This window comes from Grammomys surdaster, unplaced genomic scaffold (genome assembly GCF_004785775.1).
Source record: "Grammomys surdaster isolate TR1022 unplaced genomic scaffold, NIH_TR_1.0 125739, whole genome shotgun sequence".
NCBI lineage: Eukaryota > Metazoa > Chordata > Mammalia > Rodentia > Muridae > Grammomys > Grammomys surdaster.
Window position 1 is genome coordinate 598,367 of NW_021620571.1, and position 19,584 is coordinate 617,950.

Sequence of the window (19,584 nt, forward strand, 5' to 3'; positions counted from 1 at the left end):
GGCAGGAGGCAGGAGGCAGGAGGCAGGAGGCAGGAGGCAGGAGGCAGAGGCAGGCAGATCTCTTGAGTTTGAGGCCACCCTGAGCTCCAGGATAACCAGGGCTACATAGAGAAATCCTGTCTCCAAACAGACAAGCAAGTAAGCAAACAAGCAAACAAACAAGTAATGTAAATGCATTTATGTCCAACAGAAGGGCTGGAAGTTGTTGGTCAGTTATAGAGCTCAAACCTAGATGCCATCCCCCACCAAGAGAAAGAGCAGAAGCAGATGGTGACCCATCCTAACAAAGAGGCAGGGAATTTGGCTATCCATATATTGCCTTTCTCTCCTGCAGTATTGCTCAACTCATAAAACAGAAGCATGGTCTTTCAAAGGCCACAGCCACTGCAGACTTAACACTGTGGTGCGTCACTAGGCATCACACAGGTTCAGCTGGTCCTGTCACAGCTGGGCTTGTTATGGCTATGAAAACAATGAAAAGGCTCCACATAGGTAATATTACAGGAACTACAAGCAGAACACAGGGGCTGGTTTCTAAGACCACTTCTGGGGAATGTCCAGAAATGGAACAGGAAAAGCCGTGACTGCTATTACTCAGTAGACTAGATGGATGAAACTCCTCTGCCCCAGTGGTTCATGGAAGTGTAAGCACCATTAAGTGCTTTTGTAGTCTGAAACCAAACTAAGCTTTGACTTTTCTTTCTTTTCTTTCTTTCCTTTTTTTAGTGAAAACATCAAAAATTGTGTAGCTTTGTTTTGAAAATTTCTCCTTGAATTATAAACAGTCAAAAAAAGATATTAAATAATTAGGAAGATAAAGCTATATACATTTGGTTCTGATTTAAAATTAGAGTATTAAAAAGACCTGTTACTATAAGTAATACCTTTAAAAAGACTCCAGTTGCATGGTTTTTGTCCTTTTTTTAATGTTAAGGAAACTATTAAGAGTAGTGAACCACCCTATTACTTCATCTAGATTTTAATTAAACAGAATCATTTTATGTAGTTATTCTAAAAGATCTCATATTATTTTCTATCTTAAACATTTTTACATACTTTAGAGAACATCTAATTTCTTCTGTATTTATACCCCTAATAATTATTTAACAAATAACCATTTGATGTAACTTTTAGGTTTGGTACCAATGTGTAAAACTATATATAGTTTAAAATGTATATTGCCTAGGGAGTAAATTAATAGCTAAATAAGATAATTCATTATTTTTATAATTGTTTCTAAAGAAAACTAACCCAACAATAAAGGTATTACTAACAGAACATTGCCTTTCCAAGCTGTGAACTAGTTCAAAACAAAAGCAGATCTTTTTAGCTCTTTTCTTTATAAAGAAAAATAAATAAAGTGCCACTAAGCTCTCATATTTGAAGCTGGGGCAAGTGAAGATTGTGAACTCATGGCCATGAGCATGCTGCAGCCTTTACTCAGAAAGCAATGAGAGACGAGTATGGGGTATACTTTCGAAGTTTTTTTTCTAAGACATCACCAACATAAAGAGTATAATATTCTTTAAATCCCTGCTAAATATTTAAAAAATAATTTATATAAATTAGATCCTTGTGGTTCATTACAGAAACGAAGATCAAATCGACAAGTTAAAAGGAAAAAATACGCAGAAGATGCGGAAGGAAAGCAATCTGAAGAAGAGGTGAAAGGCAGTCTGAGAGTGAAGAGGAACTCAGCTCCTCCGCCTGGGGAACAACCTCTGCAGCTGTTTGTGGTAAGACTAAACCTGAGCCCGCAACCGGGACCTCGAGCTCTCTTGTTTCCTGGACTTCCTTGTCTAAATTATCACCATCTAGTCTATATTTCTACTTTTACTTTTTCTCTTATGAACTATGAGCCAAACATTTAGCCTTTGTCAGTTTGATTGGAAACCTTGGGCAAATGTTTATCTTGTATATACTCGAGCCTCCAGCTGGCGGTAAAAGTGGTGATGGTGGAGGTTTCGAGATGAAGGTGCGCAGCCTGGTTAGCAGCGCGGCCCGGTTAGCAGCGCGGCCCGGTTAGCAGCGCAGCGCCCAAGCGGAAGATGTCTAGAGCACTGACTTGCTTTTCATTCCTGACGTTTCACATAGTGCTCACTCTGAATGCATTGTTGTTTGTTGAATGACATTTTTTTTTTTTGAGAATATATTCCATCATAGATTTTTCTCTCTTTCTCATAGGAAAATCCAAGTGAAGAAGATGCTGCAATTGTAGACAAAATACTAGCTTGTAGGATTGTAAAAAAGGAAGTAAGTAATAGTACATTATACTTTACATGTATTATATTTTGTGTCCTGCTTGAATCACAGTTATTAATTTTATTTTTTTAGGTATCACCTGGAGTTATGCTTGATATAGAAGAATTTTTTGTAAAGTACAAAAATTAGTAAGTATTTGAATTAAAAGTTATGGTGTAACATTATGGTGTTTAGTTAAATATAAATTATTTAACTTGTAAGTATCAATATACTTAAGTTACAATTAATATATTTTCATTTTATCTACATTTTAATAAATGTTTTTATTATTTGTAATTGTGAGAACTCAATCATTAAAAAGTAAAAAAGTTATTTTTGAAAACTTTTATTGCCAGGAGGTGGTGGCACACACCTTTAATCCCAGCACTTGGGAGGTTCAGGCAGATTGCTGAGTTTGAGGCCAGATTGTTCTATAGAGCTAGTTCCAGGATAGCCAGGCTTACACAGAAAAACCCTTTTTCTAAAAGAAAAAAAAAAAGAAAGAAAAAAAGAAGGAAGGAAGGAAAGAAAACCTCTCATGTTAAGATTAAATATTTGAAATTATATGAGCATGTAAGAATATTATAAAATATGATTTCATAAATTATAGATATTTATTCCCTTTCTGTTTTGAGCTCTTCAGGCATTTTTATACTTATACATGACAATTGATCTTTCGGTGGCTATACCAGATGTATACATAGATGACTGTACTTTAAGGCCTTACATTTTTACCTTGGCTAAATCAGTGGAGTGAGCAGTTGTGAGAAAATGTGTTTCTTTTGTATAATTTCCAATTTTTCTTCATACATTTATTAACTCTTTCAAAGAAAATTGAGTGAGTTTTAATGCATATATCTTTGATCATGGCAAAAATCAATATAGTAAAAAGTAAGTCATGTTGTAGAAATAGCTTCTGGTCAGCTTATCAATCCATGGAGACAAACCATGACTCCGTCACTACAATTTTTTAGCATTCCAGGATAAAGGTCTTACAAAATCCATTGAAATTGAATGAAGTGATTACATATATGTAAAATGAAAGCTAATATTGTTGTGTTAGATATTATAATTAAAAAATACATTTGAAGAAACAATTTTCTATATTATTCTAATGTATTGTTTTTATAAAACTTTTAGCTCTTATCTACACTGTGAATGGGCCACGGAACAGCAGCTTTTGAAAGATAAAAGGATCCAACAGAAAATCAAGCGATTCAAGCTAAGACAAGCACAGAGGGCACATTTTTTGGCTGACGTAAGGAAAAAAACTTTACTGCACTTGGTATTATTTATTCTTTGAGAATTTACGGGTGGAGCTAGGAATGAGGTTCAGTGGCAGAATATATGCATAGCATACACAAAACCCTGAGCTCTAGTCCCAGAGCCACAGAGCAAAACATTACTTTCTTACATTACTAACGTTAATAGTTAATAATAAGTGTTATCAACTGGTCCCTGCACTGATTTAACCAAGGTGAAAATGTAAAGTCTTAAAGTGAAGTCATCTGTGTATACATCTGGCATATGAACCGAAAGATCAATTGTCCTGTATAAACATAGTAACACCTAAAGAGCTCAAAACAGAAAGGGGATAAGTACCTATAATTTATAAAATTATATAGTATTTTTCTCTTTTCTAATTACCTTGACAACTCCGGAAATAAGAGTTCTAATAGGTTGCCATAGTGGTGCATGTATTTAATCTTAGGAAGCAGTGACAGATAGATCTCTGTGAGTTGTGGCCAGCCCAGTCTCCATAACAGTTCCAGGCTAGCTGTGACTCTCCAGTGAGTGCCAGTCTTTTAAAAGATAATACAAAAGTACTGATAATTCAGTGGCAACTAGTGCTTATGTTTTTAAAGTAGCCTGGGTCTTGCTGATTATAGTTGAATGTGGATCTGTAGATATCACAAGGTAATTCTCAGTGTGTCTCCAAGTAATGGAAGTAGCAAATAGGTGGGGAAGCGTGGTTTTTAGAGAATGAAACATATCCCATGTTTGTCATGAACTTTGGTGTAAGTGCACAGCATCACTGAAAAGGGCTTGTTCACTTCTAGGCCTCACTGAATGGCCTCATGTCCTTCTCTCAGTTTTTCCTGTCTCTTTGATATACTTATTTGTGGTCAGGTTTCACTATGTTGCCCCAGGTAGCCTGGAGCTCACTCATAACTCACTGGCTTCTGAGTGGTTCGAAATAGCCTTCAACTTGATTCGTCACCCTGCCCCTTTGTGCACCACTACCTTGTAGTTTTGTGATTTTTTTTTTCTTTTTTAAGTTTGTTTAAGTTGAAACTTTACCTTGAACAAGATAGTTATTAAAATATCACAAAAAAATTTCACATTCATTTTAACTAGATTATTTTGTATTTACCCTATTTACTTTAATTCTAGCCATTGTCTCACCTTTTTTATTATCATACATGTAAATTTTTTCTGACACATTTGAACATATTTATATACTTGGTCTCTTACATAAACAATACAATTGTTATTTCTTCAATAGGCCTTATTTGTATTTCAAAAATTATTGTACCAGTACTTTTAGAGCAGAAGTGTTCCCGAATTCAATACCACATATTACTTTTAGTTGTTATGTTTCCTTTAATTTGGATTTGCTTTTCCATCTTGGATATTTTTTCCATATCTTTCTTTTTGTTTTTTTTTCAAGACAGGGTTTCTCTATGTAGCCCTGGCTGTCCTGGAACTCACTTTGTAGACCAGGTTGGCCTTGAACTCATAGATGTGCCTGGCCCTGCCTCCTGAGTGCCTGGATCAAAGGCATGCCACCACACTTGACTTCTAAAAAAAATGCCACAGGAATGATTGCTCTTCCTTCTCCATGGATCTTATTCATTGTGTATGGTAGTTTTTTGTTCCGTGTTATATCTGGCCAGGAGATGGCTTGATCACTGGTGAAAGTTGGTACCTGTCAGATTTGTCCTATGAAGCCCTGGCTGAGTCGGTGCTTGCTTGTGGACCAAGCAGGCCAGCCATGTCCCTTGACATCGCCCTTTAGAGTTCTGAAGTTCGTGTTAGCCATCGCACCCAGATCTGTCACTCTTACTTGCAGTCATTAAAGTTATCTAACAATTGGTTACTCTGAGGACATGTAACACTTCAGACGCTGGGAGTTCATTCTGTTCCTCCAGAGTCTCTGACTGGTTCAGGTTGGAAATTCCACTGCCTGCCTATCTTACAAGTACTTGAATATCATTGTGGTTTTCACTAAGATAGATTTTTCTCACCTGACTCAGGTGTATTATAAGTAAGACTATGTGATTTTTTTTCTTTTAAGCACTGAAATTTCTTTTTATCATTATACTACATTTGACAAAGATTCCATGTAGTTTGTGGCCACAATTTGATTTTTAGTTATATGTAAACATCATGAATCATCTCAAATGGATATATCCATCATCAAAAAATAGTTATACCACCATCTTCTTTTTTCATTCTGAAAATACCAATGTTGGGTTATACACATTGTTATCAGGTAAGTCCAATATCAAGAGGGGCTTGGTGTTAAATTAAGACATGGCATACAGCGCACCACTGAGAGGCAATTAAAGCTAAGCTGGCTGTGGAGAACAGGCTTTCAAAGATTTGTAGGAATTGCTCAAGCAGGTGAAAGAGAGCAGCAGTCTAGTCAGCAGAGAGAAGCTGAGGGTAAAATTATGAAGCTCTGACAAAATATGGTGTGCTCCACATTCTCAGAAAATCCTGTGTGGTGCTCTGGAGCGTGAAATCTGGGTTAAAGTTGTTTTACACTTCAGGAAATGATGCTTCTTGAAAATGAAAAATTCTGTTATTCCTCAAAAACGAATATGGAGCTCATCCACAAATAGGAAGAATAAGTGAAGGACTTCAAGCAAGGGGGCAGTCTATGAAATTTGTCCTTGAAAAAGATTATGTACATTGGGGACAGTAGAAACCACTATTTTAAGAAATAAAGGCAGTAGTTCAGGGACTCCTTAGAAGAGATTGTGGCATTCATCCCACCTCTGGGGCTAGAGAGATGGCTCACCCATTAAGAGCACTCGTTGTTACAGAAGATCTAGGTTTGTTCCTGGAACCCACATGATTTCACAACTATCCTTAACTCAAGTTTCTGGGATCTGACTCCCTCCTCTGTACCTGCAGGCACCAGGCATGCACATAGTGCATATATATACAGTAAATATATGCAGGCAAAAGATGCAGACGTACAAAGGAAAGTCAATAAACATTTCCTTTTAAAGGAGAGACTATACCTATGTGATAATGGCACACACCTTTAGTCCCCAGCATTCAGAAGGCAGAGGCAGAGTTTGAGGCCAGCTTGGTCTACAGAGAAAGTCCCAGGACAACCAGGACTACACAGGGAAACTCTGTCTCTGAAAATAAAAAAATAAATAAAAAATAAAAAGCAAAAGGAGAGACTGAGGGAAATGCACACAGTTCAGTGGTAGAGTATGTGTACTGCACGTCAAAGGCCTGAGTTTGATCTCTGGCACCACATACACATACACAGAATTTATACAAACCCAACACATTGGCACGTAACAGTAATGCCAGTTATTTTAAGAAGATCATGAGGTTGAACTCAGTTTGGGCAATATAGTAAAAACCAGTTTTGTATGTTATACATATACACGTGTGCACACTCACAGATGGAGTCTCACACAGAATGTACACATTGCTGATTTATTGATTGATTTTTAATATTTATTTATTTATTTATTTATTTATTTATTTTATAGCATTGGTGTTTTGCCTGTATATATGTCTGTGTGAGGGTACTAGATCTCCTGGAACTCAAGTTACAGACAGTTGTGAACACTAATGTGGTTGCTGGGGATTGAACCTATTCCTCTGAAAGAGCAGGCAGTGCCCTTAACCACTGATCCATCTCTCCAGCCCCCTATTTTGTTTTTTTGAGATGAGTTTTTCTGTGTAGTCCTAGCTGTCCTGGAACTCTCTAGTGGGACCAAGCTGGCCTTGAACTCAGAGATCCATCTACCTTTCCCCACCCCCAAGGGATACCTGGCTCCAAATTGCTGATTTATTAGCTATCACAGGGTGAAGGGAAGAAATCTCACATCACTTGTGTTTTGGTGACTGAGGATGGAGCAGGAGAGGTGTTTTCATTTATCCAATTAGAGAAGGTAGGAAACTCACAGGTGGAAGAGAAAACAAGTACGTCTGAGTATGAGGTAGCCACATAGTTAGTTAGTGTTCAGCTAGATATGTGCATATTAAGACAAGACCGGGCATGAAGGTGAAGAGTGTGATAAAGGTGACGACAGTTGCCATGGGAGACAGCATGTGGAGTCAGTGGTCTTCATGTCTTACTACCATACAAAGTTGCAAAGGAAAGATGCACAGGCTGTGTTTAGAGCTTTAAACTTATCGGCTAGAGTAGGTTATGTATCAGGAATGCAGTATTAGTTTGCTTGTATTACTTACAACTCAGTGGGTGGTTCATAATATCCTTTATAGCTTTTGAAAATTAAATTGGAAGAATTTTGTGTATTATAGATGTAATTGCAGTTAAATAGATGTATTTGCTTTATTTATGTCTTTCAATTTTTTTTTCTGTAAGATAAGATACCATGAAATTTGCTTTTTAATTTTAGATGGAAGAAGAACCCTTTAACCCAGACTACGTTGAAGTAGACAGAATATTGGAAGTTTCTTTTTGTGAAGATAAGGATACTGGTGAGGTAATTACTTAGTAAAAATAGTCTCTAAGGGGATGGAGTTCAATTCCCAGCACCCACTTGGCAGTTGTGGCTCCCACTGTCTGTAACTCCAGGCTCAGGGGATCTAACACCTTCTTCTGGCCACCAAGGGCACACACATGGTGGTACACAGACATTCCTGCAGACAAAAATGTACATTAAAATAAATAAGAACGGGAGGAGAAATGGGTAAGGCTGGAAGGTAAGAGCACCAGCTGCTCTTGCAGTGGACCCTGGTTCAGTTCCCAGAACCCACACAGCAGCCCACTAACCTGTAGCTAAAGTTATAGGGAGTAAATATATATCATTTTATTCTAAGAAATACTTTAAATTTTCTAAATATTCAAACCTAATACACTTGCTAAAAAAAAAAAAGTAAGGTCTAAGCCTTATTTTAGAAGGCTGGGCTCAGTTCCCAGCACACATGTGGTGCCTCACTAGTGCCTAGCTCCAGTGTCAAAGCATCTGGCACCTCTTCTGACACCTGGAGGCACCTGGCATGCACATGGAACACCTATGTACATGGAGGCACCCAAACACACACATAAAATCTTTTTAAAAAATGGCTCATTTGTTTTTGTTTTCAAGTTATCTAGAAACATTTTCTAATTAAACTATTTACTTCTTTCCAAGTGGCAAAATGAAAAACAATTTCTTTTTTAGTCTGTTATTTACTACTTGGTAAAGTGGTGCTCACTGCCATATGAAGATAGCACCTGGGAATTAAAAGAAGATGTAGATCTTGCAAAAATTGAAGAGTTTGAACAACTGCAAGCTTCAAGGCCTGACACAAGACACTTGGTGAGAGCCCTTCGTAGACAGCTCTTAAGATCTTAGTACTTTGTATTTAGCTGCTGTAAGGTTATCTTCAGTCTTTGTGTTTGTGGCATATATGAATTTACAATCAAGGCTTTTTGCATCTAAGCACACACTTATTTCTTAGATCCATAGCCCTAACTTTAAGTTAATATAGTCTCTGGTGTACAATTGATACAGTAGTCTTTTAAATTGCTACATAATAGCCCATGTAACTAATTTAGCTTTTCTCTATTAATACATAGTCCTATTTTTTCTATTATATATAATGCTTCACTAAACATTAAGTCCTTGCATAGTTTTTGAGAGAATAGAAATTAATCTATTTGAGTAAATGTACACTTAAGAATTCATTAAGTATCTCTTTACAAATTCTGTTCTCACCAAGATGTTCCAGTTAACAATTCCCCATGGCTGGGTGGTGGCAGCAGCACCTTTAGTCTCAGCATTTGGGAGGCAGAGGCAAGTAGATCTCTGAATTCAGGGACACAACTACAGCCACACAGAGAAGCCATGTCTTGAAAAACAAAACAAAATGAAACAACTGTCTCTGAATTTGTCTCCTGTTATCTCTTTTAGATCATTCACATAAATTTTACTCTCAATTTCATCTCTAAGATTCCTAATTCTCTATTAAATGAAAAATTCAAATCAAGCCTATTTTTTCCCTAAGCCAGTTATTACTTATAAGTGTACAATTATCTGTTTCCATACTAACTTTATATCCTCTTAAGGACGTAAAATGTTTTTATTGTATGGATGAGTTGGATTAACTGTGCTATCTCTATTTTACATAGTGGAGCTAAGGCTGGAATATTGTTCACACTGCTTTTGTTGTGAAAGTGTAATCCTACTCAGGAGCCCTACACAATATCTGCTGCAGTCTGCATTCTTCCTCACTCTGCTCACACACACCGTAGCTGAGGTACCACGGGCACAGGTTGGCAGTGCAGCCTTGTGAGGGAGCCCTTGCCGGACTTCCTAGGCCTTGGAAGCACTCACAGAACTGTCTAGAGGCCAGCTAGTCAGCATTCTGTGATTTCCATCTGGATGACATTTTTCTTTTCCTTGCTTGATGATACTTACTTGAGCCTACAATACAGTGTTGATAATAGTTTTTGTAACAAAAGAACATTTGCTTTTTTTTTTCAGGAGCATTTTTCTATACCTATTAAAATTCTCTTTATCTCCTTTTGTTTTCTTAATCGGTTTTATTTAAAACTTTAAGACTATTCCTTGTAAAAGCCCTACTTATAACATATCTCTTTTAAAACTTTGTCCATGTAGTGAAAATTCTGTTAAGAAAAGAAAATTTAAATAACCTGTTCATGAAGAATATCGTATCGGAGTGTGGTTCCTATTCATTCATAGCACCTGATTTTAGCATCAGTGCTTCACAGAATGAGTGCCATTGTGAGCCTTACTGTTACATTCTCTGGGGGAGTTTAAGCAGAATTAACTTTGTTTTTAAATATTAGGTAAAATTTCATCATGCACTATATGCTTTGGCTTCTAGGTTCTTTTAGAAGCAAGGTTGCTTGGCATGAGTAAGTTGTATGGAAGATAAGCATCTGAAATGCATCATTCATTTTATTTTTGTTCACAAAGGATCGTCCTCCCTCTAATATTTGGAAGAAAATAGATCAATCCAGGGAATATAAAAATGGCAATCAGCTCAGGGAATATCAGCTAGAAGGACTCAACTGGCTCTTGTTCAATTGGTATAACAGGTATGTAGTATATCGGAAGAAAAGATTTTATTATATGCCAAAATATGCTAATTAGAATTGGTACTTACATCACTATACTGTTAGTGCCAGGAAGTCTTTATTATTTAAAATGATGATACCTCAGGAAAATAATGTGAATTATAATTTTGAATGCCAGTTTTACCTTTGCTTCCTATCAGTAGCTATCACTCACATGTTTGTTATTAATAGATAAATTTGAAATAACTTTCTTATAGTCTCAAAATACCCACTGCGTTTTAGCTTTTCAACAGGTAATTTATGTCAAGAATTGTATCAGTTGAGCTGTATGTTAACACCTGTAGAGATTACTGTTGACATTTAATGTAAGTTTCAAATGACATAGACTGTAAGCAGCTAATTAATTGAACATAAGATTATGGGAATATAACAATAGTTTCCTTTGGCTATTCATTTTCTAAGTTGTTCAAAATGCTTTATACAACATGTTTATTGAGGTAATTTATTGAGGTAGAAAGATAATTTCACAGGAGTTAAAAGGTGGCATAGCATCGTAAGTGAGAATGAAGTATAAGTACAGTAACATGTACAAATATCAAATGAAATGCTAATCCCAGACATGATATCAAATATCAGATATCAAATATCAAATGAAATGCTAATCCCAGACATGATAGCAAGAATTTAGTGGTACTTGTTTTGAAAATCCACCTTTTTGCTGTTTTAATTCTCATATTCTTCTTCTGAGGTGCCATACTTAGTTATGCTGAGTTATGAGGCTTAATTAGGAGGAGTGAGAATATCCTGCTAGCCATGCCATGTTCTCTGACTTATGCTTTATAAATATTAATCATTAATTCCTTCAAAGTAATCATCCAGGTAAAAGAAAAATACACTTTAGAAATTGTCTTCTCTTGATAGTGCCCTTTGCACTTTTTATATTACCTGGTTTACATTTTCTTCATTTTCCTCTTACGCCTTACATAATTCTCCAGGTCTCTCTGTATGACTGCTTCATAAAGAAACCAGAGACAGTAGGCTTTGCATTCTCAAATGTTTGCCTGCCTTCATGCCTGGTCCTCCTAGCGCTTCTCCAGATTCATAGCACTAACCTCATGTCACACCCATGATCAAATCGTGCTGCCTCAACTCTACAGACTGTCTTGTGTCCAGCCTTGGGTCAGCTCTCCTCTTTTATACCTTCAGGCCATGCTAGAAGACTCCTTTGTCTAAATCTATGAACAATTTGGGTATTTATTCATAAAAGTGAAATAGAAAAGTGTAAGTTTTTTGACTCTGCTTTTCCTTCTAACTTCCTCAAGCCCCTTTGTAACTTCTCTGCAAAACTTGAGCTCCCATTCACTCCCTGATCCCTGTTTTCTTTGCATTCTGTCACAGTCTAGATTTCTGTTGTATGTTCACCTTCTAGCTTATCTTGGTATAGAGCTCACTGTGTAGACCAGGCTAGCTGCAAATTCATGGTAGTCCCTTTGTGTTAGTCTCACCAGGATTACAGGCATGCATCGCTATATCCAGCTTTGGACTTTGTTTCTGTTGCTTTTCTGAATTTCTTATTTTCAGTTAATGGAATATTCTTAGCCTTAATGAAATATTCTTAGCAGTCAATTCATCTCTCCTGCACTGAATATATACAAATTGCTATTTCTTCCTTTAAACTTTCTTTCCATTCTTATTTTCAACATCTTCTACAGTGTGACTCTCTCCAAAATCTTTAGCATCTCTGTGATTATGACTTTCAACTGGCCAGGTGGTGGTGGCACACGCCTTTAATCCCAGCACTTGGGAGGCAGAGGCAGGTGGATTTCTGAGTTCGAGGCCAGCCTGGTCTACAGAGTGAGTTCCAGGACAGCCAGCGCTACACAGAGAAACCCTGTCTAGAAAGACCAAAAAAGAAAAACAAAACAAAGACAAACAAACAAAAAAAATGACTTTCAACTGTTTGCTGGTTCTTTCTCTTCTATATTTTAGCTGTTTCTTTTATCCTCTTTTCCTAGATTTTTATCTTTTATTTAATTATTAAATTCCATGTTTTTTCTCCTTAGCCATCCCAGCTACCTGCTCACTCTCCATTTAAACTAGCCAATATTTTTATGGCCTATAACTTTATTCTTAAGGCCTTGAATTATGGTTCCATATTTATTTTTGTCTTTAGGTGCCTTAGTATGTGATTCAAAAGTTTCTTTAGATACATCATAGACTTAAAACTAGTCTTATTTTCTATTTTGAACATATCAAATTTGTTCTTTCCAATATTTCCCATATGACTAATAACACGATTCATTCATCCTGCCAAACTAAAGTCTGGCTCTTACCTTGTACATGTAGTTGGTGACCAGGGCAAGTCATCGCAACTCTGCCATGTTCCACTTTCTTAACAACTTCTTTAGTGCCTGTGCCTGACCTTTCTTCCCTGTCTTCCTATACCACCTTTCCAGTTAGTGCCAAAACTTCTACTCTCTCACTCTTTACTTTCTACCTTTTCATACGTAGCATTGAAGTAAAACAATGTTGAGCTGCCCTTACTGTATTTTTATAAGATTTTTAGTGCCTGACTTTGTGTAATAGAATGATGTCTAATCTCTGACTCATCTCACTGATCTGTCTTCCCTTCTCCTGTCCTTTGGCACCTTTTGGTTCCCTAGTTTGTATGTGTTACTTTGATTCTTTCCTTTGCCCTTTGAAAAAAATCTTAGCATTTTCAGTTGACAAATCAACTGACCTGAAGCCTCCCCCTTTGTTCTAGCCAGTTTATTATTTATTGTTGTATTCCTCTGGTCTTCCATAAAAACATTTACTCTGTTTATTCTTCACTGGCCACATAGAAAAATCATCTGTGGAATTTATTTTTTAAAATGTAATTTCTTAGATCTTATTCCATACACAGTGGATCAGAATGTATCGAGTGAAGACCTAGTTATCTCGTAATTTGGCTTTCTGTTTGTTCTTCAAATTCTGTAGGGTCTTCTAAAGCAAAACCACAGGTGAATGCCAGAAATAAGTTCTTCTCCTGTGGACATGGCAGGGCGACTTGTGTGTTCGCGTATGTGCTTCTCTAATTGACTCACGCCCCTGGAAGGCGGGGAGCATGCTCTGGTTCTTTTGTATTCTATCTTTGCATACTGTCCTGAGACAAGGGAAGGTACTTAATAAATGCTTCCTGAATATTTGACATTCCTTACTCTTGCTTTTTCACTCTTAAAATCAGACACTTACTGGTCAGTATCTTCATTTGAAGCTATAAAAATCTTCAAGTGTTCCTTTAACCGATTATAGTAAAATTATAATTTGAGTTTACCCTGCATGTCAGCAACTTTTTATGTTTTTACAAATGCAAGTATTTTCATTGGATCTTTGTTTATTTATGCATATTTATCTTTTAAAACAATAGTATTCTGAAAAGCCCGATGTGTGTATTCATGAATAATATATTTATCTATTTCAGACGAAACTGCATTTTAGCAGATGAAATGGGCCTTGGGAAAACCATTCAGTCGATTACATTCCTCTACGAAATCCTCCTGACTGGCATAAGAGGACCTTTCCTGATTATCGCGCCGCTCTCTACCATTGCAAACTGGGAGAGAGAGTTCCGTACGTGGACTGATATCAACGTTGTCGTCTATCACGGGAGCCTGATTAGCAGACAGATGATACGGCAGTACGAGATGTACTTCAGGGACCCTCAGGTGTGCACTTGCTAACTGTGTTTCCTTGCTTGAAAGAATGTGACTGAATGCGATGTATGCCAGGTCAACGATCTGCAGTTTTGATACAGATTTTAATCACTTACTTGAGCCTCGTCTGTATTTATATTGTCATAAGATTTAGTAGATGGAATGCAGCGACTAGAGCCAGTGTAATATTTCTAGTTTACTATAGCACAGAATATGGATTTACAAAAACACATAGTCTATATTTTCCTAACTAAAATAATTTATTTTTATTTTTAATTTATTTTTATTTCCTCTTAAATATCCATTATTTCCTGATATAACTGTCTTTGCAACATATTGTTCCTGCACTGTCCTCTTTCAACACTGACTCTTCAGGAACTAGGATGACAGTAAATGCATACTGAAGTGAGCCTAAGGCTCTCTTTCATGTTCAATGTATCTTGATTTTAGTGTTGTTTGTTTTTTTATTTGGTTTGTGGGCTGGCAGCGGTAAATCCACAGTAAAGCCTCTGCATAGCATGATTACCTCATGATTCCATAAGTGGTACAGAGACAGAGATAGCATGATTACCTCATGATTACATAAGTGGTACAGAGACAGAGAGACACATAGACACAGAGAGAACAAACCAAATTGTAGTCTTGAATGTTAATATGATTTTTCTGATAAAAAAAAATCTTTATTCAGAAATAAAAGCAAAATCAGTAAACACAGTCCAGACAGCATTATACTGTTAAACAGGTTTATTGTCTGGCTGGCTACCTCAGTAGCTCCTAAATATCCTTTCTTTCATTTATTGTTTTGTCCTTAAAAAAAAAAAAAATCAGTGTGCAATATGGCCTTACAATGACAGTAGAACTCAAAGCAGGACAGTGGGCATGGCCTTGTGCTCTTGCTTCCAACTGTAACTGATTTTCTGTTATATTTCCTGCTGAGAATGAGTGTGCAGCCGTGTTTGTTTGTGTAACATCACTTTCTCTTCTGTTTCCAACGCTGACAATATTGCCTGTGTATGAAACTGAGCATATGCCCCACCACCCAGTACTCTGCCATAGAGAAAACCACCACCTCTGCACTTTACAGTCATGGCATCTTGGATTCTAGTGTGATTCTCTCACACAGTATATTGTTCCTTATCAAACATAAAGCCCTATGGTATCATAAAAATAATTATGTAACTTTTTTCTTTTACGATAGAAGTCTTGCTGTGTAGCCCAGGTTTAAACTCATGGGAATCTTCCCACTTTAGCATGCAAATACTGGGATTACCGCCATGTGCTCTCATGCTGAGAGTTTGAATTCACTTCTTATAAAAACTAAAATTATGGGACCTTAAGAGGTTTTTATCTAAGCTGTAACTTCAATGTAAATATTATAGTTTAGTATAAATGATAGTCCAAAGCCAAGAGATTCTTGATACATAATAAACTGAATGTTATATATCAAATATTATGTTTTATGAGTAACGTTAAAGTTTCTAACATCTTAGTTAGAGATGTTGAATTTCAAAATGAACAAAATATATCTGTACTATAAAGTAAATACAGATACAACTTTTAAAATCTTATAAATGTATTTTAATCAGTTAGCTAGATATTTCCTTCTGTGTTTTCAAGTTATTAAACACCTTAAGAATTATAGTAGTAGCAAACCTTGCTATTTTTTTTTAACTCAGGAAAGAGTACCATAAAGAAATAATAGCCACAAAAAATTACTTTTAAACAATTTACATATATTCTTTTACTTACTGTCTATAATCACAACCTTGTAAAATAGTTTTTATTGAATTAACTTTGTACTTGAGTGAAATGGGTCATAACGAAATTTATGTGGGTCACAGTAAAAGAATAGAGCAAAACTATTATTAATCACATCCAAGAGCCCTTGTTATAATAGAAATCCTGTTTGCAAAGCCTTGAAATGCGATGAGTTTATACTGTGTCCCCATGGTAGTAATATTGCACTAGAGCTGCTGTATAGCTCAGTGCATAGTGTAAAGACAATAGGAAATCATCTATAAGCAATTCAAAGACACAATTCTTCTCAACCTTTCTTTCTGTCCTTCAATTCCTAAGAGTTTGTGTCTCGCTTGCATTTAGGGTTATTAGCTTCTTAAACTCCATGCTACTTTATCTCACCCCTCCCTCCAAACTTCAGTATAGCTGTCCAGTCTCATCATCCTTTTTCATTCATAAACATGACGTTAAATTACTTCCATGCTGACAGAAACTCCCCCAAATCATAGCAACTCTACACTCTTTCCTAAATTTCAGAGTCCTGTAAAATGCCTAGTTACATCTCCAGGTACCTCAGTCTTAACACTAACAGGACAACAATCCTTAGCTCCCTAATATTAGTGAACCGCCGTGAACCAGCTCTACAATCCAGTTGTTCAAGCCAATGCTCTAGAGCAGCGCTTCCCAGCCTTCCCAACAGTCCCTCATGCTGTGACCCCAACCATACAATTACTTTGTTGTTACTTCATAATTGTCATTTTGCAACTACTATGAATTGTAAACACTGAATATGCAAGATATCTGATATGCGACCCCTGTAGGGGTTGCAACCCACAAGTTTGAGTCTTCGCCATGTATCGTACCTGAGTCCACTCCGGTAACCTAAGAAACCAGTTGCTGCTACCATCAAGAGCTCCACCAGACTTGGGCACAATCTGACAGCACTGTTGATGGTTCTTATGACCCTGACTTTGGCATCTAGAGACCACTTTCCCTTGAGCAGCCACAGATTCCTAACCTGATCACATCCCCTTACTAGCGTCTTGTTGTGAGTAAGGTCTTACAGTCAGTTTCCAGATGCCTCGGCATCAGCCTTATTCCCTCAGCCTTCTTCTCTGATTGCAGCTACTCTGTCCGTGATGTCATCTGCATGCTGTCAAACATCCCTTAGGCCCTTTGTGCTGCCTATTTTTGCACAGGACGCATTCTCCCACATATATAGCTATCAGCACAGGTCTTTACTTGTGTGTCACCTCCCCGTCACACCTTCCCCGTCGTCCTTTAGAAGACTGCAGTGATATCACTGGGCTCACTGCTTTCTTACTAGTGGTGTCCTATAGTAGGAGCATGAGCATCTAGGTTCCACTTGGATAGTACTTCAGTTTGCTTTACTTCCCTTTATATCTCCAGCAACTAGAACAAAACCAGTACATAGGTAATCAGTAACTAGTCTCTGAAGAAATGATTTACATGGCCATTATGATACTCATTGTTTGTTTGCCGTTGTAAATGCGAATTCATAGATGTAAATCTAAACATTAGTACTAAAATCTCCCTGGCCAGATCATATTTAAAATTGACTTATTCTTCACTCGCTCCCTTTTACCCCGGAAGCAGTCTTACTGTGCAGCCCTGCATGGTCTGGAACTCATTATGCAGACTAGTATGGCTTCTAACCCACAGAGATCTGCCTGCTTCTGTCTTCCTGATGTTGGGGTTAAAGATGTCTGCCACCACACCCAGCCTCAATTCTTTTCTTGAGACATTTTACTAGGATATACTACTTGTGTTTAACTAATACACATGTATAGTAATGCCATGTGTGTGCGTGTGCGTGTGTCAGAGTGTGTCAGCATGTGCATGTGTGTGCTCATGTGTATGTGTGAGAGAGCTTCCTTGGGTTTAATCCTCAAGAACTCCATTCACCGTTGAGGATAAGGTTTGTCTTTGTCCTGGAGCTCCTTTAAGTTAGACTGCTTGGTCTCCCCAGGCCTCCTCCTGACTCCACCTGCTTGGTGAAACTATATTGAGCAGGCTTTTTATGTAGGTGTTCGGAATTGAACTGAGGTTCTTTCTGAAGCTTACACAAAAGGCCTTTTACCAACCAAGCTCTCCTTCCAGCCTGGTAGGGATGATTTTTTTGGCAGTGTTATTGAACAGCTATATAATCTATTTCTAATAATGAAACTTTTTAAGTGTATGTGTATGTAAAAATATCAATGAAAAATGATTTATAACACATTCTACTTTTATGCCATAAGAAAAAGTAAAACTAAGATATTCTTCCTGCATACTGTGTTTGGTAACTTCTAGGGGCGCATCATTAGAGGAGCATACCGATTCCAAGCCATCATCACTACCTTTGAAATGATTCTTGGGGGCTGTGGAGAACTTAATGCAATTGAATGGCGCTGCGTGATTATTGATGAAGCACACCGGTTAAAAAATAAAAACTGTAAACTCCTGGAGGGTTTGAAACTCATGAATCTGGTAAGTAACTTAAAGTATTATTTTGACTTAGTTTCCTAACTAGGTAGTAAAGGACGTGGAGACTCAAAACTCATGCAAAAATATTATTTATTTTAAGTTTTTTAGAACTGGTATTTTTAAATACTATTTTGCTAACTGAGATATTTTGCTTATTTGGCCTTAATTAGCATTTGTTATAAAAAAGTATACCACTTTCTAAGATCAGATTTAATTATTTATCAACTTAAAAGAGGGCCCAGAGAGATGATTCAGCAGTTAAGAGCACTTGCTGCTCTTGCAGAGAGAAACCGTTCAGTCAACAGTGTCTATCCAGGCTCACAGCTGTCACCAGCTCTAATTCTGGGGCATCCTACCGCCTATTGTAGCCTCTGTAGTACTAGACCTGCATTTGGTACACATATATTCAGGCAAAACACTCACACTCATAAAATAAAAATCAAAAGAGGAAACCTGTAGATATGAACCATTGACAAGAATACACGGCCACAAAATTTCAAACCTTAAATTCCATTGTAAAAAGCCATTTCTCATGCTACATCAAGGAAACGTCTCTTTGCAACAGATGAAGACCATTACAGAAAGCCACAACCTATCAAAATGCAGAGTTGTGGAGCCCCAACAGACATACATCTACAATAGAACTCCTGAATCTGAGGCTCAGAGAGCAGTGTGGAAGAGGGGTTGGAAAAATTGTAAGAGACAAAGGAACAGGGCATTTGCTGTAAGATCATATCTCCTAGGAATATCAGAAGCTACACCTGAGCAGCCTTGCTACCATGACTGCCTAGACAGGACTGAGCAAGAACAATAGGCATGTTAGAGCGGCTGGGGAAGGACCGCAGGCCTCAACTGTACACGAATAATTCAGGCAACTGCAGAGTGGTGAGGGTGGGAGAAATGTCTTCACACGAACAGCACGGCAATTGGTTCTCCTGTACCAAGTGGTCAACCCAGGAAACACTCGTGCAAGTACCATTATATAGAACGAGCAAGTTGTATCATGAAAAAATCAGCCATGGATTTGAAGAGGAGCATGGAGGGGCACGGGAGGGTTTCGGAAGAGGAAAAAGAGTGAGGAAATGGTGTAATTATTACTTTATATCAAAAAGTAAAGGAAATAATTTAAAAGGAAGCCATTTCACCAAACTTCTCATGTCATTTATGGGAGAAAAC

General features: G+C 37.2%; 1 protein-coding gene across 7 annotated transcripts in view; it reads left to right on the top strand.

Annotated features, from left to right (window-relative positions):
• Positions 1-19,584, top strand: part of Chd9 (chromodomain helicase DNA binding protein 9) — a 217,271-nt gene that overhangs the window by 140,131 nt on the left and 57,556 nt on the right. For all 7 annotated transcript variants that reach the window (XM_028788235.1, XM_028788239.1, XM_028788238.1 and 4 more), the window contains 9 exons: positions 1,590-1,736; positions 2,185-2,253; positions 2,335-2,390; positions 3,382-3,499; positions 7,860-7,946; positions 8,628-8,765; positions 10,389-10,510; positions 13,953-14,196; positions 18,235-18,411. In XM_028788235.1, coding sequence (XP_028644068.1) covers positions 1,590-1,736; positions 2,185-2,253; positions 2,335-2,390; positions 3,382-3,499; positions 7,860-7,946; positions 8,628-8,765; positions 10,389-10,510; positions 13,953-14,196; positions 18,235-18,411 — 1,158 coding nt within the window. The remainder of the gene's footprint in view (positions 1-1,589; positions 1,737-2,184; positions 2,254-2,334; positions 2,391-3,381; positions 3,500-7,859; positions 7,947-8,627; positions 8,766-10,388; positions 10,511-13,952; positions 14,197-18,234; positions 18,412-19,584) is intronic.